At 43.4% G+C, this 27,175-nt stretch overlaps 1 protein-coding gene across 6 annotated transcripts in view; it reads left to right on the forward strand.

Annotated features, from left to right (window-relative positions):
• The first annotated feature begins 11,088 nt into the window (after positions 1 to 11,088).
• GPD1L (glycerol-3-phosphate dehydrogenase 1 like) overlaps positions 11,089 to 27,175 on the forward strand; it is a 46,053-nt gene continuing 29,966 nt past the window's right edge. For 2 of the 6 annotated variants that reach the window (XM_016140764.2, XM_016140768.2), the window contains exons 1-2: positions 11,089 to 11,223; positions 22,348 to 22,525. In XM_016140764.2, the coding sequence (XP_015996250.1) occupies positions 11,177 to 11,223; positions 22,348 to 22,525 (225 nt within the window). In that variant the 5' untranslated portion in view covers positions 11,089 to 11,176. Of the gene's footprint in view, positions 11,224 to 20,294; positions 21,954 to 22,347; positions 22,526 to 27,175 lie in introns of those variants that run through there. The other 4 variants (XM_016140765.2, XM_016140769.2, XM_016140767.2 and 1 more) reach the window with 3 other exon arrangements.

A 27,175-nucleotide genomic window follows, 5' to 3' on the forward strand; every position in this document is an offset into this window, starting at 1 on the left:
GTGATCTGATCATAAATTCCTAACTGGGCAGGTCACACTGGGTATGCCCCAGTAATGAGTTGTACATTTAGATTAACACACCTTGTAAATAAGCATAACCTCTCCCAGGAGAGCACATAATCTTGTTCACTATCTTGTAATCCAATCCCCACCTTGCTTTCTTCTACCTCCCTGTAACCTTCCTATATCCCCTCTTTAATTTCAAATGCATAAAAGAAACTGCAAAACTGTCACTCTCTGGAGCATTTGAGTCTTGCTTCCCAGCTACTGTCAGTTTGGGCTCAGATTAACTCTTATAAAAATTCTCTACAGGTTTGGATGTTTCTTACATCAACAATATTCCGTTTTCTCTCCAAGTCGTAAGAGATCTTTATATATTAGGATATTCATCATTGTTCTGTTTCACATTTTGTACGATTTCCTGCAGTTTAACAGGGAATGGAGGTGAAGGATCTGCACCCTATAGTAACAGAGGGAGGATACAGCTGGAGAAATGTCCACAGAGGCGGATCCTGAGGACCATGAGGGAATTAAAACCGAAAAGTAAGACCTAAGAAGAAAGACTCAAGGCAGAGCAGGGCCACAAGAGGAGACCATATACAGAGCAGGAGGGTGTCTACACGGATAAGGCCTTCTCAAAGGCCTGGATGGGGTTCCCTTTGATTACATCCCTCTCACACCAACAGAGGCATCCTCCTTTATTTCAGACCCCCTTAATGCTATACCCAACTCAAGATCGTCCCATCTGGAAAACCTCCAAGCTGCCTGTGAAATGACCTCACTCACTCCATAGTTTTGTAATGGAAAAGTTTGGTAGCTGCTAAACACAACAAAAACAAAACAATAACAGAACCTTGCTAAGTTCTGACTCTTTTCAGATAATTCTGTCTGCTGAATCTTGTCCTGGGCACACCAGAACCTTGCAGAACCCCTGCTGGATCTGTCTGAATCGAAGCTTCGCAGAATCAGTGATGATACGTGAAAGGAAAGAGATCGTTCCCAAAGAAGAGTTTACAATCCTCCTCGTGGCCACCCAGAGGCCTGCGCTCAGAATAGTGCCTTGTTTTTGCTTGTTCCCTCCTTTCTCTGCATCTAGACCTTTTGATTTCTGTCCTGAGACTCACTGAACTCAGACCGAATGACCTAGGTCTCCCTGTCCAGGCGAGTAAACACACTCAGCTTTCTCTTAGGTTGGCATTTAGTGGTCTTTGTTTCTTACCACTTTAGCTGGGTATCTTGTTAATGTAATTAATACTGAGGTATGAATGACCGGTAGGCTTTCGTTTTCTTGGGAGTATTAGCATGCCAAACGTTTTATCGAAACAGATTTGTCTATAAATATAGAATTGGTATATCTGGCTTTGGGGGGGGGGATGCAGAAGTGTTGTAGCCACAAGCCCCTGAAAGACACGTGGACCACCAGAAATCAGTGAGTTATGGGAAACACACTCTTTATTCAGCCAGCTGGGTCTGCCAGGTGTATGCAGACGTCAAATTAAGCAACCCCGAAATGTAGAGGTACAGGGTTTTTAAGCCCTAAACCCCATTCTTCATTCTGTCTGAACACAAAAGTCTATTTTTCTTCTATTTACTAACTGTCAACCCACAGGTCGGTTGTGCAAGCTCGAGTACAGAAGCAGAAAGCTTATCGTTAGAATGTTATGTTCCTATGGGTGACAGCCTATGTTCCCATGAGCAATAGCCAAGCAGTAATTTTCCAGCCAGCACAGAAGCAGAAAGGGAAACTCTGTATCAGTGATAGGAGCAGAAAGGAATAGAGTCCTTCTCCCCCCTTTTCTGTAAAATACGAGTGAACTGGCACTGCCCTGGCGCTCTCTGCCACCCCCATTACAGCAGTCATTACCTCGACGGACACTGTGATCACATCTGCTACGAGCCAAAGCAGAGACATGGTTTTTCTCAGTTTTGTCTTCCCAGTATCACACACACACACACACACACACACACACACACACGGAACTCATCATAAATATTCGTTAAACAAATGAACAAATACCACGCATATGTTAGAACCTTTGGCTTGCTAAAGTGAATAATATTTTTATGTATGAAATGAAAGCTAGTTTGGCATGTCTGTAAGATATCCACCCTGCCCCTTGATTTTGAGGGGTGAGGTGGGTGCCTTCCATCCCAACAGGAAACTATTCAACTCTCCTCCTGGGAAATTAATCTGCTCTGGAGAAAAGACATCGGGATAATGACATTTGGAAGCACCTGCTGCCACCCTGTCACCTGCTGCTGACAAGCCTTGCCAATGTACTTAGAGCAGCCTCACTCTTAAACATGAACAGACAGCTACATGTCACCAAACATTTGAAAAAGCCCATAGCATGAGAGATAACATGAGCAACACAAAGCAGAAACAAAAGAAAATGAAGGAAAAAAAAGAAAAACCTATGCTTGATATGTTCAAAGAGATAAAAAGAATAATGAGAAAGAGCTCTTGGAAATGGACACAAAAAGGCCTTATAAAATAAAAAAGAGGTGAAAGATAAAATCTAGAAAGTAGGGGCAGGGGCAGGCATACAGTTTGAAATGAGAAAAAGAAAAATGTCAGGGAAGGAGATAAATCCTAAATGATAAAAGTTTCAGACAGGAACTACAGAGAAAAATGGATAGGGGCTAATTCTTGAAGCAATGAGATAAGAAAATTTCACAGAATTAAAAACACAATAATTCCAATTGAAAGTGCACCACTGAATTTAAAAAAGCCCATAAAATTCTGAAATTTCAGGACTTTGGGAAGGGGAGGGCCAGGCCATATAGAAAGGAATGGTATATTAGTGAAGAATCTAAGTTGCTTTAACACACACAGTCAAAAAATGGAGCGGCATACACAAAATAGAGATTTATTCCTAACTTGTGTCATGGCTCAGAGGTAGAATCTAGGGCTGGAAGAGCAGCTCAGGCAGGAATCCTTATCATGCAGTCTCTGATTCTGGGCAGCCTGGGTCCCTCCACATCATGCCTGCATCCCACCATATGGGAGAGAAAAAAGAGAAAGGACTTTGGTGTTTATTCCTTCCAGGCTACAACCCGGAAGTAGAAAACACTATTTAGACTCACACTCGACTGGCCAGAATGTAGTCACCTGTCCACAGATCACTGCAAGGAAGGCTAGAGAATGTAATTTCCAGCCAGGTGAAAGTCAGGCATTATTTTCTAAAGGAAAAAGAAAGTATGGATGCTGGAGGACAAATTGAAGCCTCTACCGCAAACAGAATCAGAACTGAATCGTATTTCTTCACATCACTGGATACTACTAACCAATTGAATAATGTCCTCATAATTTGGAGAGAAAATTACCTTTACCCTAAGATATTGTTGGGGTTCAGAGCTAGTAACCCCAAGATGTGCTTCTGTGGTATACAAATTGTTTTGAGCTACGGGCAATTTTAGTTTCAAGTTCAAGAGAAACTTCTGCCACTCTCTTTAGCTGATCATTGATAATCTTTTTTTGTCCTATCTATATGGCAGGGCAAATTTCTATTTACTAAACATCTGCTCTTATCCTACAAAGACCCTTTGAAGCCCCCAAGGCACCTTACCTTATCCCTAGCTCAGGATGTCTTATATATCAGGTTCCCTTTCTGTCTCTGAACCCATCTGGAATATGGGGTCTCTGACTCTCTCATGCATGTGAGATTCCCATCCATACATACGTATTAAATTTAGTTATTTTTTTTCTTGCTAATCTGTGTCATATCTAGTCACATCTATTTGAGTATTATACCAGCCGAAAGAACCTTGAGGATAGAGGAAAATTTGTTCCTCCCGCACAATATTACACTAGTCCAGTATCAAAGGTGAGGTTAGAACAAATGCATTAAAGACCTAAAACTGGAATTTTCTGAAAGTTATTGAATAATATGCTATACTTAAATAAGGAGTGATCTAAGCAAAAGGAGACCATGTGATCCCAGAAGCAGGCTTGGAGAGCAAACAGAGCAAGATGGTAAAAGTCAGATGGTTCTGAGAGAGACATCTCCAGGAGAAAAATGAAATTGATAAATTACCTAGTGAAGTACAGCATAGGGAACATCGTCAATAATATTGTAATAACTATGTATAGTGCCAGGTGTGTACTAGACTAATTGGGGAGATCACTCTATAAATTATATAAATGTTTAAGCACTATTCTGTGCACCTGAAACTAATATAAAACAATATTGAATGTCAACTCTAATCAAAAAATAAAAATAAATACATAAATAAATAAATACATAAATAAATAAATCACCTAACACATTTAATCATTTGGAGGAAACTCCGGATAGAAACATACTCTTCCTAACAGAGCAAATGAAAAGAATTTAAGGATTAGTTGAAGAAAAATATGTGTGTGAAAAGCAAGGCAATTAATAAGCGCAGGGGGGGAAAGAGTACATGACAGGAAATCTTATTATAATATAGTTCTTGGAGATAAAACTAAATACATTTACATGTTTCAATAAAGCAAACTGACTGCTGAATTGACCCAAAACTGCGATGCAAGTATGGAGCGGAGAGGAAGTCGGGGAGGGAATATGCGCATGTGTGTGTGTCAGGGGAGGGTAGTTAATGTCAAAGAAGTAAAAGTCTCGTGTACTATTACTGGATGTGTTAATTATGAAAATCAAGAGGTAGCAGAAAAGTTTATTCATAATAAGAGAAATGTAAAATTTAAATGAGAATATTTTTACCCATCCGACTGGTGAAATGCCCTAGATTTGGTAATGTGCTCCCATGGCGGGGGTGTGGGAAAGCAGGCACTATCATACCTTGCTGGGAAGAGTGTGAATGGCCTAACCTCTGTAGAGGGCAATTTGGCCCTACCTGTCAAAATGAGGAATGTGCACCCTTTGAACCAGTAATGCCATTGATGGGGTTGTATCCTAGAGATATATGTGCACATGTTTACAAAACAACATCTGAATAGTCACTGAAACTTTTTTTTTTGGCAAAGAAAATATTAAAAATTAATGCAAATGTCCTTGTGCAAAAAAAAAAAGAATAAAGATGCTCTATTTGCTGAAATGGCATGATTAATTAAATATATTTTTTTTTTTGCTGAAAAAACCAAAGTGCAGAACAGTAAATATCCGAGGTATTCATCAGTTTATCAGCATGTTTGGCTCTCTGAGTCCTGGGCACATGGTTAAGTTTGCATTTCCCTGCCCCCTATAAACTGTCAGATCCATGTGACATGCTTTGGTCGCTGAATGGGAACAGAAATGATATGTGTCGTTTCTGGGAGGAAGCCATCGAGTAGGAGCCTGTGAGTACTTTGTCATAGTCCCCGTCCCTTGCTATTGCAAGCATGACACTCCAGATGGTACAGCCTCTGCTGGCTTGCAACCCTGTGTGGTAAAAGTGAAGCAACCCAGGATGGACATGAAGTGTGAGTGAGAAAGAAGCCACTAAGATGTGAGAGGCAGCAGAGTCTGCCACCCCAAAATATGCCTTATTTGGGGATATTGATTATTTTAAGCTGGTTCTTTTTAAGAAGCAAAAGACTTCCCCGTAACTGCCTAAAGGAGTTTAGATAAAGGACCTGGTCTAGGAAGGGAGCTATCATCCTAGATAACTATAGTTTAATGTGAACTAAGTGTGATAGATAGGAAGGAACCTAGCAAGGCTCATTTGATCAAAGTCCTCTCTGAGTCCCATTGTTAAAGATGGCCAGCAAATATTTGTTTACTGATAATCCGTTTTTCCATCTCTATGTGAATTGCCTCCCTGCCCTTTGAATTCCCAAACTAAAATCCTCCCCACCACTTTCTCCTAAAGGCAAAATGGTATATAAAGCCTAAACTGCTGGAATTTGTCCCCATATCCTTATGAAACCACTGTATGTACATACATAATTAAATTTGGTCACTTTCTCCTGAGACTCTATATCATCTCAATTTGATTATTATTAGACCAGTCAGAAGAACAAAGAGGGAAAATAAGGGATATTTTCCCTCTCCTACAGATGTTTGGATTGTTACTGTAACTTATCCTATAATGATTGACAGAGGTTACTATACTACCTTTTGTATTAAAAAAAAAACAGATAGAAATATATAAAGCTAATTTCTTGCATATGGATCTACAGAGAAAGTTAGTAACAATGGTAACCTGAGGAAAGTGTAGCTGGGTAGGAACTAGATGGACAGAAGACAGGAGTAGAAGAGATACTGTTTACTGTATGTCTTTTTCTATGTTTCACTTTAGAATCATATAAATGTATTACTTATTCAAAATCTTTAAGAAAGAAATAGTATCATAAATACATTATTTAAAAATATGGAAGAAAATATCAGATGAAATAGCTAATGTAGTTGGAAGTAGATTATTTCTGGGGAAGTGGAATCTGGGCAGAAGAACTGTGGCTTTCCATCTAGTATCATTTAATATAAAATCAGTTAAAAATTATGTGTATGCATTACTTTGATTTTTAAAAAATTAAGTTAAAAAATCATGGGAAGTAACCAAGCTGCTGTCTTATGAAGTGATTTCATGAGGGTTAAGTGTTGTCCAACTCTGCCTTGCATTGGGAAGTGACATACAAATGGAAAATCTTGAATTTCTCTAAACTGACCATCTTTTACAAATTGAATCACATCTCCTAAACTTGCAGGTCATTTACGGAAAATTGCAGCCAGTCTTGAATGCTGTTGGGCATAACATTCAAAACAAACATTGGTATCTGAATTCATAGTCTCGAAAAAAGGAAAACCAGAAAAGCCAAAGATATTTTTACTTCTGCCAAGAAAAGGAACTTCTGCTTTCAAACACCCTATGGTCACCACCACCCACTGTCCAAGTCAGAAATCTCCACGTTGTCCTTAACTCTCTGTCTCCCTTCCTCCTTCCAGTGCCAGATCCTCTAGATTCTACCTGGAATTGGTCCGCCTCTCTCCACCCCTGCTGCCTGGATCACAGCAACAGCTTATCTAACTGTTCTTGTTACTTGCAGTTTTGTTCTTTCAAGGAAATCCTCTTTGTTGTAACAGAGTAAACTTTTAAAAGACAAACATGACCACAATACTAAGCAGCATAAACATTTCAATGGATAGTCCACCATTGCCTTCTAAATAAAACCCAAAACCCTACAATGGAACTACCATCATCTGCCTGCCCTCCACCCCACCCCCACCCCCCATCTACCTCTCCGCCTCATTTATCTTTACCTCTTGCTCTATCTTCCAACTTAATAAACTTTCAGATTCTCAAAGGAACCAATGGCTGGCTATTTTTCTTTTGCCTCTAAGTTTTTGTGCATACTGTTCTCTCTGCTTCAAACATTCCTCCCCCATGTAATTTTTACTCACCCTTCAATTCAGACATCCTTCTTCCAGAAAGTTTTACCTGGCACCCTGGGTAGAAGAGGTCGGAATCCCTCCTATTTGTTCCCACAGTCCCCTGTCTCTTAGAAGAGCAACATCAGCCAGGACTCTATGGAAGATACCTGTTTCTTTTTTTTTCTCCGATCACCTTTCGACTGCAACCTTGTCTCTTTTCTTCAACATCGTATTCTCAGCTCCTGGCTCATGATATGAGTTCAGTAAATACTTGTTGAGTAACCAAATGAACAAGACTCAAATCCAGAACCCAGTCCAGGTAGGTTTTTGATTTTTAGTCAAGCAGAAACGGAAAAAAATCTCTCTGCCTTTCTCTGCTAAGATACAATGCCTAGTCTGGAAATTTCATCTTTAACATTCCCAAGTTAAAAACAAAAACCAAAAAACTCCCAGGTTCTCCAAGTGATCCAAGTGGGCTGGTACCCGAGACCTAATCAGTAATAATACCCAGTGTTTGGCCAAGAGTTGGCTCCTAAACTAAAAATAGCATATATTAGTGTGATTTTTAAAAGAAGCAACAAATCCTCACATGTCCTCAATCTAAGGGACCCATGGAAAGGTGCAGTTGGTGGGTAAACCTGGTGCACAAACCCCTTTAATAATTTAATAAGCTCTCATGAACAAATTACAATTGACTCCTGCTACTGCTAAGTGTCTGGGCTCTAAATAGAGTTCTTGAAAGCAGCCAAACCTGCCTTTCATCCATTATGTCTCTATTCCCCAAGGAAGTGAGATAAAAGCCCATGACTTTCCAGAATGAGGCATTGTTTTCTTCAGCCAAAAATCTGTAATTTCTCATTAGACCGTCAATAGCAATATTGAAGATGGGCAATTTCATTTGAAGCTAGTTGTACCAAGAACTAATGTCACCACTGGGATTGTACAGTGTGTAATTAGGAAGCAAAGTGGTGGCATATGTACTGTGACAACAGTAGCTGAAATGTTTTTCTAGGGAGATCCAAGTGTAAGTCTTACCTGGAATTAAAAGAATGAATTTAACCAGTATCAGCCTGTGAGAAAGTTTTTGGTGACACGCAGAAATGAGAAAAATAAAGACTTTGTGGGAGAGTTTTCTAAAAAGCTAAATGTATTCATGTTTCACTGTAAGTTTTCATTCCATGCATTCAAATTTTTGGCACTTACTGACATTTTTAATATGAAATAATGTTAAGCGGGGAATCAAGTAACAGAACAATGTGTATACACAAGAAACTGGGAACAACAGTTTCCTCAAGGGGGGGCCTTGGGGACTGTTGGAAAGGGAGGGAGAATTTCACTATATACAATTTAGATTCTGTTGGATTTCAAATCATATAAATCATGTAATTATTCAAAAAAACCCAAATTAGTTGAATATAATTAGATGAATTAAAATAAATAAAATAAAATATGAAGAAATAAAATGGGATACATATATGGCAATTGCTTATGTCCTTGCATGAAAAAAATTTTAAACTGGCAGTTCTATGTCAGACTTCAAAACAAGAAAAATATTTTTAATCTATGAAACCCAAGGTCTAGGAACTATTTCAAAAAAATTTTTTTTAACCAAGCTATAATTAACTAAAGGCTTTCTCCCTCCAGCTAAATAAGACACATGTGTTCGTCTGCCCATCACTGGTAATGCTGACTTGGACCACTTGGGTGAGGAGGTGTCAGCCAGTTTTCTCTAAAAACCCTCAAAGTGACTTTTATCCTTTGTAAGTACTTTGTGTGGAGACTTGGAGGCTATGTAAATATTCTGTTCCTCGCCACACTTTCATCACTGCTTCGAGCATCCGTTGCTGATCATGTAGTACCATCATTCCCTCCGTATTTATTAGCTGGCCTCCCCCTGGAAGGAAGAGCCTTCTATTCTGTGTCATTTATATGCTCACTTATTTCTTTAAATCACCATAGACTAGTGAATATCTACTTTATTCAAAGAGTTTAAGTCCATTATTATTATTATTATTATTATTATTATTATTATTATTTATTTTGATGCTTGTTCATCAGATTTAGCTGGTGGGAAATTTTTTTTTTTTTAACCATAGCGGACAAGCCCCAACAATTTAATCTGGTCTACTGCATCTGTAAAATTCTCCCCTCTATTCACTTATTTGGTTTTTGTCTTAATCTTTGTAACCAGTCTATAAAATAAATGACTATTCACTCTGCCTATTCTGGCACAACACGTGTTGTGTACGTCAGGTGATCGGTAATCACCATATGAGGAAGCTGTGCAGCGTATGTCCGCGGAACAGCCAAGTAGCTCGTTATGCAGATGTGGCTGCAACGTCGGGGAACTGGAGTTTCCATACGAGGTATAAATCTTTTTGACAAAGGCTAAAAATGAATCAAGCAGTAGGTGTAAGGCCCTACAATGCCTGTATACTCCTCAGGTACATGAGTTCATTATTTAAGGCGACAAACCCATTTTGTAACACACATGCAAGAAAAAGTAATGAATAGCTCCAACAGTCCATCTTTTCGCATCATCCCTGCTTACGCATCGTTCCATTAGTGCAAATAACTGAGAACAAACCATCAATGAGGGAGTGGTGAGATTGATCTGTCTCATCCACTCTCTTTATGTATTTTCTTGAGGAAGTAACACTGATAAATCATACAATGTAGAGATGAAACCAGAAATAACAGTTAACCCTGGGTATCAAACTAATAGGCCTAGTATTTTTTCTAGGTACTAGAGTATTTGTTTCTTCAGCTAGTCTCCACTAATGTTTTAGTTCTCTGGTTCTCAATCTTGGGTACCTTTTGCCATTACCACTTGAACTTAAAAAAAAAAAAATTCTAATGCTTGTATCCCATTCTGGAAAATTCTGATGTAATTGGCTTGGGGCAGCGCCTGGACATGGGGAGTTTTTAAAGCTCCAGAGACTCTAACGTACAGCAAGAGTTTCAGGACAACGAGCTTAAACCACTTTGTCCTCCTCCCATGGTGTCTAGCTCAGTGCCTGGTGGAAAGTGACACTCAGAATGAATAAACAATGTTCTATTTTTCAGAAAGGAAAAAAGCAACCACGAACTTTCCTGACAAAGATAACCAGGAAGAGACAAGTCTTGCCAAGCAAATGGGTGAGGACGATGCCACCGGCTTCTAGGTCTCTCTCTTGACTTTACAGAGAATGTTCACACTGAAGCTTGGGTACTGTCCAGCCAAGCCCTGAAGGCCTCAGAGGTTATGGGTTCATTAGAAAGTTCAGGGATGCCAGGTAGTGTCTTCCTTCTACAAAGGAGGCAGAAGCTGAAAAGACAGGTGTGAAAACTTTTAGCTCTGGCCCAAGTCTGGTCGACTTTAGGGTCAATCTGGGATCCCTTCTCGGCTCCAAATTGCGACGTGACAGCTCTTCCCGCTTGGGGTACGGGCATGAAAGGTGAGGGGCACCACAGCGACCAGGGCCAGGCTGCTCTGCGAACGGGGTGGGACGCAGCCTCCGGCGCCGGGAGCTCAGGTCGCTGCGCCACCACCCCGGGCTGCACGTGGCGCCGTGGGAGGGGCCGTCCAGCGGAGCGCGCGGCCGCAGGGGGCGCGTACTACAAGTCCCGGCATGCCACGGGCAGGGGTGGGGCGGTTCCGGAGCCGGGCCCGGAGGGCAGCGAGGCCCAGGCGTGCGCAGTGGTTCTCGGGAGTGGCGGGGCGGGTCCTGCCGGGTGTCCTCTGTGGCCGGGCGCTTGCGGGAGGGGGTGGCCGCGGCCATTGGTGGAGAGGCAGCAGAGGCGGGAGGGGCGGGGCCGTGGGGAGCAGCTGCGGGTAAGGCTGAGCGGGCGGAGGCCAGCGGCCCGCGGGAGAGGCACGCGCTGGGCTGCTGCACTTCGCTCTGGCCATGGCAGCGTCGCCCCTGAAAGTGTGCATCGTGGGCTCGGGGAACTGGTGAGCTGCAGCGGGCCGGCGGCACGCGATCCGCCGCCAGGGAGCCCCTCTGCAGGGCGGGCTAGGGCCGCGCGCCCGCGCCGCAGCGTGGGCACCGCGCACCGCGCGCCGCGCGCAGGGAGACGGGGCGGGCGGCCTCGCGCAGGACCGGTCTCCGCGCCCCGGGAGGCCGAGCCCAGGCGCTCCGCCAGGAGGCACTGGGCCCGCGGGGGCCGCGCGCCTGCGGCACCTGTCTGCGCTCTCGTCACCGCACGGCAGGCGCACGGAGGCCACCTGCTCTCCACTCCCGGGTGGTTTGAGCAACATCCTGAGGGCGTTTTCCTCCTTGGCGGATCGCACAGGTCGAGTAATTGAAGGAGGCTCGAGCATTCTTACTGTAGTTTTGATAATGAAAGGGGAAATGCAGAGGGGACTAAAGGGCGCTCGCTGTCCAGGTTGCGGGCGGGACTGCGCTGCCCTTCAGCGTGCGACTCTCGCCCCCGCCCCTGCTACGCCTACTATCACAGTAACATAGTATGGGGAAGAAAATCCAGCTTCCAGCAGGCCTGCCTCCCAGAGTAATCCAGGGGCGTTGGGAATTCTTCCCCGGGGAGATGTTTGTGAAGCTTTGCGTCTCTGCTAAGGCTGCGACTTTAACCTTTATAAAACACTTTGCGCCGGGCGCTCTTTTAAGCACTCTGTAAATGTCAGCTCTTTTAGTTCCCTTTATCAAACTTAATACAGTGGGATTCTCTGGTGTAGTTGGGTGAATGGGGAGGGGGGATGCAGAATATCGTGTAGCATCTAATATTTTCAGTCTTCTTTTCCATGGCCAAGCACTATTTTTCCCACATCCGAGGGGCCGCTCTACAATACTCAGAGTGATAATCCTTTCAGAGCTTCTGTTTTCCTGTGGCCTGACACTCATCACAGTTCAGGATTCTAGAAGCACTGCAGCAATTCGTAGTAGCTACTTGGTCTTAGTCTTACTCTTTAAGACTTGGCCCAGAAGGGTACTTCTTGGAGGAAACCTTGACGGGTTCTTTACTACTCCTTCCCAGCAAGTCCAGGGGCCCCTCCGTGTACTCCTGTTGCTGACCTATCACTGCAAGGCAATGATTTGTTTCATTATCTTTTCCTACGCCTCCCCATCCAGCTCTTGAGAACAGCCTCTGCCCTTGTGCCTGGCATATGCTAAATAAATATTAAATGACTGTCTGAAAAGTAGTTTTTCAAATGTAATTATATTTACATTGTTTATAAACCAAAAGGCTCCCTCAAAACCAGTGAACTGCCTCCAGACCTCTACCCCAAGATACCTCCTGGAGGAAAACCAGTGTTATCAGTTTCTTCTGCTTCAGGGTCACAAGCCGAGTTCTACTCCATTTCCTTGGATGAATTCCATCAGATACAAATTAACGTTTGCATAGATTTCCTTTCTCTCTCTGCCCTGCAAATGCTAGGATCTTATGCACTTTTTTGTAAACAACAACGAGATGTTCTGCACAATCGTTAATGGAGTTGGTACCTCTCCACTGCAGAGTTTCATTTGGACTTTGAATTTAGTTTTGCCAGCTTCGATCCCAAGGTCAGGTCACTAGAGTGAGAGATGGGAGCTGCCCTGTTGGCCATGGGACTTGAAAAGAACCCTGAATGGGTCTTTTAACATTAGTTTTCTATAAGAGGGCACAGAAGCACAGGTGACAGCACCTTTTCCTAACTTGTGTAGTAGAAGTGGCACAGTTTTGCCACGCTGGATTCAGGCCCGAAGCAAGAGCAGTGAAGCGAACCTCCTGCCCCCTCTGTTGGGATCTGGCTGCCTTCCCAAGGTTTACTCATACTCGACTGCTTTCTTGGCCCACTCCAGCCCAAGGAAATGGAGTAGAACTTGGCTTGTGACACTGAAGCAGAACAATTGAGAAATGTGCGGTCCCAATGGTTAGGGCTGACTGCCTGGCTCCATTAATTATGCTATCAGATAGGAACAGTTGTTGGCTTCCTTGCAGCTACTCTGGGTACAGAGCCACTCCAGCCCTAGAGAGAGGATCATGACCTCACTGGAGAGTCAGGACCTTAAAGGCCCACTGCATGTTCAGCCCTGGTCAGTAGACATTTGAGTGTTTGTCTTGTATAGGTATTGTGGCCTTTTTGGGGATACTGACACAACTGGACACAATCCCTGCCTTTAAGAACTTAGCTTCAGATCTGAGCTAGATAGGGACTTGGAAGATAAATTCAAACAAAATAGAAATTGAGAATGAAATATCTTTCACAAGATGTTACATTTTAGCATTTCTTGAAATATGGTCCAAAAGCCACTTGTATCAGATTTAACACTGAAGCTAGACTTGCTGAATCACATTCCCCAAGGGTGGGACAGATTTTTCCCTAAGGAACTCGAGCCTTTGGCTAATTTTTAAAACATTCTTTGAGATGAATCTACTCTTCCAGATATGGACTTCACCAAGGAAATGTGAACATGCTTAAGCAATATTTACATTTCTGAAGTAGTTCAGAATGTTTAGGTAAGTAAAGGTGTGGTCACACCTAAACTCCTAGCTCTGAGGTGGCTATGACCCTCCCGCATGTAAATGATCAGTTGCAATACAGATACCAGAAGACTGAATCTAGCTGACTTGCCAAGGAGTTTCAGCCAGAAAGGGCATGTAAGGGAAAGTAAACGGGTTGTGTAACATGCCCTTGTCCTGTCCTTTGGCACATCCTTTCCTCGAGACAGGAGGAGGAGGCCGGAGGGGGCCTCCAGCCCAGCCCTGCTGTGCTGGACACTACTACTATGCAGGGAGCTGCTTCCTAACCTGCAAGGCTTTGTATGGCTCCAGTGACTCAGAAAAAAAACAAAAAAACAAAAAACCAAGAACACACAGAGAAATAAAAGCTTTTTCAAGTAACTCCAAAGGTGAAACAAAGTTTTTTCATTAGAACCTCAGGAAGATCATCCAGGCATAGTGCAAGATCCAGTTTAGAACCAAAACCTAAGTGCTGTATTTACAGCCAAACTTCTGTGTGAGGGAGCATATGCCCCAGGCCTCCCTCGGAGGCAGTGATGCAGCCGGCAGAAGGCGTGCTCCGGATTCCAACTCCCTGCGTTTCTGTTTTGGCAGCTCCAAGATCCTGAGCAAACTGCTTCTCTCCAGGAGCCATTGCTTATAATACCGGTACCTGCTGTCTAGGATTATGGTTAGGATTAAATGAGATGATCTGGGGAGAGTGCAAGGTGACTTAACACTCTCCTACTCTTATCATTGTTATTCGTTTCATCCTCTTTGACCAGCATGATCATTAAGCCACAGAATGCACCCAGTTTGGCCAAGGAGTAGAGCTAGAGAAGGGTAAGTAACTGATATGCAGCTGGAGTTTATCTCTTGCCCTTGTTTTCAGTCATCCCACAACTTGAGGCCTGAGACTCAAGGTCAGGAGAGCTTTGGCCTACTTTGCACAAGAGACAGAAGTGGGATATGCGTGACTGATTTTTTTTTTTGTCTGCTGGAACCTTCTGAGTGCAGTGCTGTGGCTCTTTGTCCACCCATGTCACCTTTTTGTCTGTGCTACTGTCTCTGTCCTGACTCTCACTACACTTCCACATGGAGAGTCCAGAAACAGTTCGAGTGCCTTTAAATTCGCTGTGAGGTAAGAAATAACCCCTTCCCTGTTGACAGGTGGTCCTGACACACTTCTGCTTTGGATGCTAGAGGCAGAGTTTAATGATAGGGTGGGGTCAGAGCTGACCTGGGAAAGGATCCAGAGTTTTCTCCGGAACCAGGGTGAGGAAGTTTGTACAATTAAAAGATAATAATAATAACTGATACTTAATCACTTATTGCCATCACGCCCCTACCTGTTAAGTTTAAAAATCAGACTGCTACTGTTCTAGGGATGAGTCAGAACTCATTTTCATCTCTTAACCTCTCACCTCATAACCCTCTTTCACCTCTTTCATTATTCTTCTCTTCCACTTCCTCCCCTCCCTTGGGAGAGAGAATCATAGTAACAGGTACTGCTTACTGGTTATTCTCTCTGTGTCAGATACATCTTAACAAGCCTGCATGGTACCATTATTAGCCCTATTTTAGATGGCAAAACTAAGATTTAGAGAAAACTTTTCAAGGTCACTGGTTAATGCGGAGTTGAAACCCACATCCTTTAACTCCAATGTCCATGTTTCTGTAAATTCTTACCATTTTCAATGAGAAGCATACTTTGACCTGATAACAGATCTCATTGTCATAAAAATATTGAATGTCTTACCCTCCAACTGTTCCACTGAAGAAAAACCAAATCGAAATGAGGCCTTGAAAATTATCATGTTCAGTTCTCCTCCAAAGCAGGCATCTTTTGTTTTGCACACAAGACAGATAATCATAGCTTATTATTTTTAAGGCAACTGATTTAAAAATTAATCTTTGACAAAATGTTAGAAAAATCTTATTTTTGAGGGAAAAATCTGTAATCTCCAGTTTGCACCCACGAACCCCAGAGCAATGCCTGGGTGAACCCACTCTTTTCTAAGACATATCTCTTTGGACAGAAGTCACAGGTTCGCTAAATCTCTTTGGCAGGCCAAGTGGCATCCCCAAGTCTCAGTGGTTGCTGGTAGAAGGTGGTTTCTGGGGTCCTCACCATCCAGGTCACCCTTCTCGTCCTTTCTTCTTCCTCTCAGATCTTGTCCCCATGCTTGGTGATGTCAAGAGCTGGGTTCCGTGGGTGAGAAGTCTTCTGGACTACCTTAAGGTTATACTAGTGGCACTTCGCCATCATCTGACTTTGGGGCTCAGCCCCCTTCCACAGTTGGGAACTGGAAGCTGAATTAATTATCTGTTGCTGCCTTAACCATTTCCCCCAACACTTAATGACTTCAAACAGCAATGATTTCTGGCCTTGTGATTCTGGAGGTCGACAATTTGGGCTGACTAAGCTGGGGGGGTCTTCTGCTGGTCTAGCCGGGGCTCACTTACAAGGCTGTGGTCAGGTGCCAGCGTGGCTTGGATCCTTGGTCCTAGATCACCTCCTCTATGTGTCTGACAATAGACAGACTGGCCAAGACGACAGAAGTGACTGGGCTACGTGTCTCATTTTTCAGCTGGCCAGCTTGGGCGTCTCTATGTGATTAGCATAATGTCCTCTGGGTTCATCTATGTTGTACCATGTGTCAGAATTACCTTCCTTTTTAAGGCTGAATAATATTCCATTCTATGTATGTAGCATATCTTGTTTAACCATTCATCTGTCAGTGGACGCTTGGGTTGCTCCCACCTTTTATCTGTTGTGAATAATGCTATGAACGAAGTGTATAAATATCTGTTAGAGTCCCTGCTTTGGATACATACCCTGAAGTGGAATTGTTGGATCATATGGTTATTCTCTATTTGGTTTTTTTGAGGAACTACTAAATTGTTTCTCATTGCACCATTTTTACATCCTTACCAGCAATGTACAAAGGTTCCAATTTCTGTGAATCCTCACTAACACTTGTTATTTTCTGTTTTTATTTTCATTTTTTATTTTTTGATAGTGGGCCATCCTGATGGGTGTGAGGTGGTATATATTTTGTTAATTAGTATACACGATCATATGACATGTACAACTTTGCATTGTCTTTTGTTAAATGTAACATTATATCTTAAGCTTTTCCTCTGCAGTTTGAATTCTGATAGACAGAAAAGCTATTTTGTCTTCTTCCAATCCTTTCCTTTATGTGAAATTGTGCACATTGATCTTTTTTCTTCTATGGTTTCTTCTTTTGATTTTATGCTTAGAAAGCTTCCCTATCCAGAGATCAAATAAACATTCACCAAGTTGAATCTATTTTTAAAATGCTTCATTTTTCACATTTGTATCTAATACTCTGGCATTTGATTGTACTTTGAAAGCCTTTAACTGCCAAGAATTACACAAAATGTGAACAGTAGTTCTTCCCAGGTGGCAAGATTATTCATAATTTCTTTTTCTTCTTTCATGTATTGCTTTTACCGGTGAAAAAGCAGATGTTTAAACCAAAGCTGACCATAGTCTTCCCTTAGATCCACAGTCAGGATCAGCTGTGGGGCACGGAATGGGGAGAACTCAGCTGAACCCTTGCTCATTCTCCTCCCTGGGCCTCATTTTCCTCCTTGGTAAAAAGAGCGGTGGACTGGTGGCCCAGAAAGGTTCTGCACCCTGTGAAGGAGTGCAGGCCACCAGTGTTCTTTGGGTTTGGGCCTAACTTGATGGGCAGCCATTCCTTGCATGCTGCATTGCCTCCCTAGCCTGGTGAAGATATTACACCTTTTTAGAGAGGATGGGGCCAGAAGGCTGTGCGCAGAGTGAATGCCAAGGAGGTGGAGGTGAAGGGTTGCCAAGGTGGAGGTTAGGGCCTCCAGCAAGTGGGTGTCCATCCAGCTGGGACCCAGAGAGGGAGAGGAGAGTATTGAAGACATGGCCTGGGGCGTGAATCTCTGGTCTTCCCCTAACCACCTCTGTGATCTCCAGGCTTCTGTTTTCTTCATATAAAAAATGAGGATAATTGTACCTGCATCATAGGGTTGCAGAGGCTTCAAACAGATAAGATGGCTAAGGTGTTTAAAACAGTGCTGTGGTGATAATATATAAATGTATCAAATCAACATAGGGTACACCTTAAACTTAGACAATGTTGTTATATATCAGTATTTCAGTAAAAACAACAACAGTGTCTGATACCTGATAGGCCGCAAATCAATGCTTCTGCCCATCCCTACCCCTTTCTTACCTCTTTGCCTGCTCCCTGCCCTCATCACCTCCTCATCCCTCCCCATGTAGTCCTCCTCCCCTTCCTCTCCCCTTCCTTCCCTACTTCTCCCTCCCTGTCGCCTCCCTATCTCCCCTCTGCCCTCCGTCCCCTCTTCGTTCCCCTCCTCTCTCTCTCCCTCTCCTACAGAATTGGCTCTAGGTAAAAGTTAATCTCCCTGTCTCACCTGTTCCAGCACCTTTGCCCCAGGGGCCCTTCCTTCTGCCTGGAAGGCTCCCCACCCCTACCTGGGTATGGCCTTCAGCCTTCAGAGTTCAGGCCTAGCGGCACTTCTTCCCAGCTCTCCCCGACCGTGATGTCTGCCACATGTCACTGTCACCCGCTTAGCCACTTGAGTCACCAGCTGTCATTACATTTCCTTGTGTGCTTGCTAGAGCGTCATCAGTCCCCATTTACCAGTCTCCAAGCTCCACGAGGGCAGGGACTTGTCTGTTTTATTCGCTGTGTCCCCTGTGTCCAGCACAGTATCCGCACTTCATAGGTGCTCAGTATGTATTTTCAACAAATGATTCCACTTTACCAGGGAAAATGTAAAACAGAAAGGGTGGGCTTTGGAAACAGATCTGTATTAGAACCTCTGGCCCTAGATGGACAGTTTGACTTTGGGTAACTCATTTACTCTCTGAGCCTCAACTCTGGGAATAATGTGTACTTCTCTAGTGGCTGCTGTAAAGATTGAGATCTTCTATATCAAACACCCAGTACATAGCTGGCACTGGAACATGATTTCCCACCCATGTCCCTTTTGAATTTCATTTGCATAGTATTACAGAAGTTGTGAATTAGTCTATATTTTGAGGACCAAGACTTAAGATCATTCCCAGTTTCCTAGGAAATGTGATATTATACATCTGTTTAAATATCCAGGACTGGTCATCAGCAGACCTGAGTCCCTGCCCCAATTCTGCGACTACCTAGTTGTGTGACACAAAGTCAGAGTGACTCTGAGCCTCATGTGTCTTAATCTGCAAGGTGAGGAGTTTGGACAGGATTATACCTCCCTCCTGCAGGCACTGCCCTTCTGGCTTTGGCTCTTTTGACTTCACACCTGTACTATCTATCATTCGCTTATTATGCTTTCTTTAAACCTTGGCTTTAAAAGAAAACTTTATATCACTACTGTAAATGTCATGAGTACAAGGTAACAACAACAAGCAGTAGAATGAAAACAAAACAGTGTGATAGAATTCTTGCCAGATCCTCACCAGCCAAGGCTCAGAGAGTCTGAGGCCTCCTAGCACATGCTAGAGAAATGGTAGCAACATAGTAGCACTCAAGTGAGACATTCTGCATTCTCTCAGAAGGGTAATAGGAGTTGGAAAGGGCACAAGTGAGTCACTGTCATTCGGTGCTGTGTGTGGGGGTAGCACTGAGCCATTGGGGGATGCGCATGGTACCCTTTTCTCATTTTGGAAAACACCAGACTTGAACACAGACCTGGAAGGGACCTTAAAAGACATCTGTCCCACCTGCCATGGAGTAGATGAGTGAGCTGGGCTAGGTGTAGAAATGGCTGCTCGTGCCCTTGATCCAGAGTGTAAGGATCCATGCTTGACTATGCTTGTGCAGTGGCAGATCGATCTCTGAAATACAGAGAACTCCACCGTTGTGGCCTTGAGACCCCAACCCCCACCACTACCTTTATAGACCATAGTCAGTACTATTATTTTAAGCCCAGTTCTAATATATTTGTGCATATTTTGGACTGGCCCTCTGAAGACCAGTCACTATTCTTTTTTTAAGAAAAAAGAAAAAAAAAAAAGAGGAACAGGGTATATCCTTTCAAAACATTCACGTTCCTCCAAAACATTCCCTTATGCCCTCTCTGATCCCATTCCTTCACATTGGTCAGACTATGTCAGAGACGAAAAGGAGTTTGGGGTGTGGAATATATTTTAAAAGAAAGATAAGCTTTATTGATTGATATATAACATGTATGAAAACACAGGACATATTTAGTGTATACAATTTGATGGGTTTGGATATATGAAAACACCCATGAAACCATCAGTCACAACTGAGATAATAAACATTTGTCACCTCTAAATGCTTCCTCCTGCCCTTCTCCCCATTTCTGGTGGTAAGAACACCCAGTATGTTAGCTGTGGGCTTGTCACATATGGATGGCTTTTATCATGTTGAGGTAGATTATACTTTCCGAGGTTTTATAAGTGACAGAGAAAAGTTGACAGCAAAGAAAATATTTGGTTCACTGTGGAGATTGTACTAGGTTGTAAAAGAGATTAAAACAAAACAAATATAATTAGTGTTTTAATTCCTGATCTAAAAAAAAAAAAAAAAAAAAAGAGGATTATTATATAAGTTATTTAGAAAAGACTAGGTCTTATAGGCACCAGAATCTTTTTGTTCCTCTCCTTCCTATACTTGTACTTTTCTTCCCTCAACCCTGATCACCCTCCTCACCTCCTGCCCTCCACCCACATCTCTGAGTGGCAGGTCCAACCTCCTGGCCTAGAAATACCTGGAGTTACCTCAAAGTCCAGTTGCCTCAAAGTCACTGTGTTTGGTGTACCCCTTAGCTACTGCTGCAGATGCCCACCCTCCCTCAACTCCGCTTCTTAAAATGTCGAGCACTTACTGTCGTTGGTGAGCATGGATCAGCCAGCTGGTTCCTGGCTTGGCTCAGCTCACTCATGTATCTGCCGTTAGCTGAGTACTGAGTGGAAGCTCTGCTTTGCCTGCTCGTCCCTCCCCTAATTTCTGAAGCCCTTTTTGTTTCACAGCAGAGGTGTGGCCTTCCTCAGCACTATTCCCATATCTTCTTCTTACACCCCAGCTGGGGTCTGTCCTTCATGGCGCTCTCAACAGAAGGTCGGCATGGGAGACTGCTCATGGATTAACAGGGATCGCAGCTGAGTCCTTTGTGTTAAAGTCCACCATTGTTTGCCCTTCTAATCACATGTCCCTCCGTTCTCCTTTACCTCTTGTCCCGCACAGAACTGTGAATACCTTTTACCTTGTTCACCTGTCTGAGTGATAAGCTTTTGAGAGCAAAGGTATTGCCTTTTCTTTGTTTTATCACCAGCTTCTAGCCCAATGCATTGTACACAACAGGTACTCAGTGAATATTTGATAACCGAGATAAACGAATGAATGATTGAACAGAAGCTATTGAGAAAACCAGGGAGGAGGCAGAATGAGGTCCTGATGACCTTACATGAGTAAATAATAAACTGGAGTTTCCCATACTTAATATTTGTCCTGTCATTTTAAGCCCCATGGAACCCTAAAGGACATGGTCTGGTGCGCTTCATTCCTAACAGTTCCAATTTTCGTTTAAATTGTCTTAATTCATTTCAGCAGATGCTACAGATTTGCCTTTGGTTGCAAATACTTGGCTTCCCCAAGAGAGGGCTATAAAGGGGGTTAGTAAGTGTATTCCAGTCAGATCATGAGGAGGAGTCTTGGGGTTCTGGTTTATGTTCCCACCTGGTTCACTTGACTTGGAGCCTAGTGTTTTAGAAGCCCCTCCCTCAGTTTGCTCAATTCTCCAGAATCACACTCACTCCTGTTGACCTTGTGTGAGTTACTTAATGCCAGGGAACACAGTGAACCTGAGCTGCTATCTCCCTGTGAGTATGAGCAGCTATTTCCAAGATTAGAATAAAGGTGATAGTGATGGCTTCTTGGCCTCTTTTTTTTACAAAGTGTCAAGAGGTGAATTGAACTAATGGATATTTAGCTAATAGCTGTCCTGCTGACACAGAAAAAGAATTTACAGGTAAAGCCACAGAGCTTTGATATTTACAGCTATACTTCAGAGAGGGAGTTGGGCACCAGAGTTCTCGATCATCACACCCAGCAGCCTTTCTTGGTCCCTGGGGGGGCTTTAAAAACTACTGACTCCTGCTCTTTCCCATCTTGTAAGATGGCGGGAGAAAAAGCTGAGAACCTGGACGCTAAGGAGAAGAAACCTGAAGCCAAGAAGGCTGATGCTGATGGCAAGGTCAAGAAGGGTGACCTCAAGGCCAAAACGCCTACGAAGGGAAAACCCACCGAAACCCCCGTCCTGGTCAGAGGAAACGGCAGATAGTCCCGAAAGGCCACGCACAGGAGGAAGTATTCAGCAGCTAAATCTGGGATTAAAAAGAAAGAACGAGCTGCATGTTACTGTCACAAAACCAGTTTGGGGGTGACAAGAATAGTGGCATCACATCTGGAGTTATAAGCTCAGTGCTTGAATCAGAACCAGAATGCAAGTCTTCTAAATTAGAATCTAAAGCATTTTCTCTTCTGCCCAAGTGAGTTTAATTTTATTTTTTTTTTTTTTTTTTTTTTTTTTTTTTTTTTTTTTTTTTTTTTTTTTTTTTTTTTTTTTTTTTTTTTTTACTGTTTTGTAGGGGTTCAGCTATTGCAAAAATAATTGGTAATAATGTCAAGAATCTTCAGAAGTTTGCCTCCACGGTCAAGATGTGGGTCTTTGAAGAAACGGTTAACGGGAGAAAACTTACAGACATCATAAACAGTGACCACGAAAATGTAAAATATCTCCCTGGACACAAGCTGCCGGAAAATGTGGTGAGGCTGTAGGATGAGAAGTACATCTGCTTGATTCTGAAAGTTGTGCTTGGCCGAGTCAGTGCTTGGGACTTAGGGAAATACAAAAGCTCCCTCCCTCTTCCTCCGTTCCTAGTTCTTTGCGTGGTCAGTGCTGGTTTTCTGGACTCAGCAAATGGGCTTTGTTGTAGTTTACTAGGGCTGCCATTAATCAGCTAGATGGTGTAAACGACAGACATTAATGTCCTCACAGTGGCAGAGGCTTCGCAAGTCCAAGATCAAGTTGTCGGCAGGGCTGGCTCATTGGCTTCTTCTGAAGCTCTCTCCCTGACTCGCAGATGGCCACCTTCTCCGTGTGTCTTCACGTGGTCTCCTTTGTCACCTGTGTCCTAATCTCCTTGTTAGGACACCAGTCAGGTTGTATTTGAGCCCGCCCTAGTGACCTCATTTTAACTTAATCGCCTTTATCATGACCTTGTCTCCAGTTCCGACGTATGAATTTTGGCAGGGGACACAGTTCAACCCGTAACTTTCTTGGCGTTCAAGTGCAGATCACATCAAATCTGGAACTAACAACCTGCCTTCGGCTGCTCGTGTCTCCTGGTAACTCCCGATACACCCTTTCTAAGTGTATGGGTTGTGATCCCCTCACTAGGACACTTGACCCTGGTCTGTAATTAAAATCAGGGTCAAGACCTAAGTTATAGAAGGGGATTGGAGAAAATAGAAAACTGTCAGACCGACGGTTTAAAATTCAAGCTTATTAGGTCTGGGAGGGAAAAATAAGGTTATTGCCTGGCCCCATTCCAGTGACTTGCAGGGGAAGTTAGAAATGAGCATGAGGAAGAAAAGGGCATTCCTCTGTTGCTTGTCCGAGTGGAGTTTATGAACTTCTGTGTCCAGCTTCACCCCTTGGTAGCTTTCTGTAACTGTTCGAAGTCCAGATCATTGTGGCTGCCCGATTCCTGTGGTTAAGCAGCGAAACTCATCTGCTTTGATAATGAAATACCCATCACGACCTGGATTCACTCACCAAACCTTTATGAGCAGGTTCTGTGCATGCAGAGTACAGCATTGGGCGCTGGAGGCAGAAGGAGGAATAGGATGACCTTCTTTTCTCACGAGTCCAGCAGAGGAGACAGATTGGTGAACCGATAAGTGCCAGGAAGTTTGGGTCTGCAAAGACCTTGCTCACTGAAGATTTTTGTTTGGCTTTCGGTTAGTGTTCATTAGTGTCAAGCACTGTGCTAAGGATATTGTCTCATTTAATGCTCTTAATAAGCCTCTCGAGGTCTGGTGAAGAACAAAATTCAACCAAGTAAAATTGAAAATCTGGTTGGCTTTATGAAATGATTCTTGAATTGGGCAGCATTCCATCTAACAGCTAGAAGGGCTCTGGGAGGAGTTGTACAAAATGGAAGGTTTTTATAGGCTGAAAGAGGATGGGGCAAGAATAACTCATAAGAGTAAATTATTTCAGGCATGGTCACCTTCCCTTATAGGTAGGCGGGCGGAGGGGGAGGAGGCGGGTTTTATAGGCAGATTATATCAGATGTTGATCAGGAAATTCCAGACCAATTGGTTTAAAATTCTACTCCAGGGAGAGGCCAAAACTACTGTTAGGTTAGTTAATAAGTTTTGGTTTGACATGGCTTGGCAAAAGTGACTCCATTTTGGCCTGTTTCTTTAAAAATAAAAATCTAAGTTGGTACTATTAGTTCGCCTACTACGATTTTATAGGTGAAGAAACCATGGCTCAGAGAGGGTAATGAACTTGCCCAAGGTCACATAGCTAGAGGCTAGGGTTGGAATTTGATTCCTGGTGGATTCATTCCTGAGCCCGCTGAATCCATTGCCTTTGACAGTGACTTTCTCCTCTGTGTCACTGAACCAGGTCCAGGCAGCTTTAACCCATCCCTATTCTTGGTGCTGTTGGTGGGGAGAGAAAGGATCCCCAGGGCTCTGAGCTTGGAAGTTAAGTCGTCCAGATATCTGATGGAAAGACGAAGCGGAGCAGCTGTTCCCACTGCAGTGCAAGGCCCCTGAGGTCACATCTGATTCAAGCCTGGAGTAGAAAATTCCTCTGAGCTTCACTTCTCCCATCCCTATCAAAATTGATTGCTCCGCTCCTTCCGTAAACCACACGCTTCATTATATGTTCTTGACACTCTGCTTTGTGACAGTCTCTTACGTATCTGTCTCTCCACCCCAGCCTGCCCAAAGTACATGAACTTGACTTTCTGAGGTTTTGGTTCTCCCATAGTTCCTAGCACAGTGCTCAAGGAATGTTGGAGGAGGCGAATCTGCCCCACGGTTCTCTGAAGCTAAGCCTGTGCCACCAATGGGAGAGCAGGAAGGGAGGAAGGAGGGAAGGAGTCGACAGAGCGGAGTTAAGAATCTAAAGCCTTGTAGATTCGTGAAAATGAACATATCCATTCCCTAGAGTGGACATCTGCACGGTTTCCAGTTGTCCTCTGTGATGGACAGTGCTCCCGGGAACAGCCTTGTACATGTCTCCGCGGTGGGGTCGCAGGGTGCCAAGCAGGGCACGCCTGTCATTTACCAGATCACACCACTGGTGTCCAGGGTGGCTGTCTACACTCCCCCACAGTGTTTCAGAACTCACATTGCTCCACATCCTTGCCATTGCTTGGAGGAGGAGACGCAGGGTATTAGAAAGTTTTATTTCTTAAGACAATGAAAGGTACTCAGGTGTTTATTTTTTTCTTTATACTTTTTGTATTTTTGAATTGAACTTATACAATGGCACATAATAAATAATTTCCAAAGTTGAGAGACAGTGAAGTGTGAAGGACATACCCGTGGAGTCAGAGAGCCTGGGCTCTAATGCTCCCTGACTGAGCCTGGCAGCGCTGTTCTTGGGGCCTTACCTCTACAGGGGTTTTGTGAGGAGTAAATGAGATGGTCTACGTAAGCTAGGGGTTTGTTTTGTTTTATTTTTGTATGTTTATTTCAGAGTTTTTCCACATATCTCAGTCATTTAAAAAGTCAACTAGTGTTAGACAAGAGCAATATCATTACTATTATTTTAAGGTAAAAAATCAGACAGAAACATTGGCTCATCTAGAGCAGGGGTCCCCAACCGGCTGGTCCATGGCCTATCAGGAACCAGGCCACACAGCGCCAGGTGAGTGGTGGGGGAGCAAGGGAAGCTTCATCTGTATTCGCAGCCGCTCCCCAGCGCTAGCATCACCACCTCAGCTCCACCTCAGATCATCAGGCATTAGATTCTCATAGGAGCGCCGGTCCCTGGTGCCAGAAAGGTTCGGGACTGCTGATGTAGAGCAAATGTGGATCTGGAACTAAAAAGCTTTAATCGTTTTTATCTTGGGAATTCAAGCAGGGAGAGACTTGTTACATTTCCCTCAACCTAGCATTGTTATTCTTGATGTCAGTCGATGTGCTGTCTGGAGACAATGAGTCTTCTGTGCTCGAGGCGCCCAGCCCTCTGCCCGCCTGACTCTTCTCCAGATCCATGCTCATCGGGTGACCCCCTCCACGTGGGAACTTTTTTTTTTTTTTTACCAAAGATGTACCCAGGTCAACACCTGCTCACTGTAAGCTAGAACCATGTGGGTTTTCAATTTCTTCTTAGACCTGAATGGAAAGAACACTGACTTCCTGCCACAGCAAGATAAAAATTGTTGATCCCGTGTTATAGCTCTGTCCAGGGCCTGAGGTTAGCACTTACCCAGCTGGCGAGCTCTTCTGCCTTTTGCTCCAGCTTTCGGCGAACCCTATTGTGACACCAGGATTTATGATTACAGCATCCTCTGTGAAATATAGTCGTCATTGCCTCGCATCTCTGTCTTCTAAGCCTTGCCACCTCTTTTTTTTTTTTTAACTGCTTTACTAATTCACGGACCATACAATTCACCCATTAAAGTGTACAATTCAGTGGTTTTTAGTACGTTCAGGGCTGTACAGTCATTACTACAATCAATTTTAGAATATTTTCATCACCTTTAAAGAAACCTCATTCCTTTTAACAGTAACCTGTTATTTCCTCCTCTTCTCCCCACCACCCCCGCCAAGCAACCACGGATCTACTTTCTGTCTCTGGATTTGTGTATTCTGAACATTTCCTGTAAATGACACCGTACAGTATGTAGTCTTCTGTGATTGGGTTCTTTCATTTAGCACAGTGTTTTCAAAGTTCATCCACAGTCTAGCATATATCAGTACTTCGCTCCTTTTTATGGTCGAATAATATTTTATATTATGGCTATACCCTATTTTGTTTATCCACTTTTTGGCTCTATGAACAATACTGCTGTGAAACGTACAGTATTTCATGTGAACATGATTTCAGTGCACTTGTGTGTATATCTACGAGTGCAATTGCTGGGTCATATGGTAACTGTGTAACTTTGAGGAACTGCCACTGTTTTTCCAAAGTGGCTGTACCGTTATACATTCCTACCAGCAGTGAGGGTTCCAGTTTCGCCACAGTCTTATCAACACTTATTATTATATAACTTCTTGGTCCTAGCCATCCCAGTGGGTGCAAAGTGCTATTTTGTTGTGCATTTGATTTTCATTTAGCTGCTGGCTATCAGTGTTGAGAATCCAATGTTCTTATTGGGCATCCGTGTACGTGTACGTATGTCTTTGTTGGAGAAATGTGTATTGGGATCCTTTGCCCTCTTC

The sequence above is a fragment of the Rousettus aegyptiacus genome, unplaced genomic scaffold (assembly GCF_014176215.1).
Source record: "Rousettus aegyptiacus isolate mRouAeg1 unplaced genomic scaffold, mRouAeg1.p scaffold_m13_p_4, whole genome shotgun sequence".
NCBI lineage: Eukaryota > Metazoa > Chordata > Mammalia > Chiroptera > Pteropodidae > Rousettus > Rousettus aegyptiacus.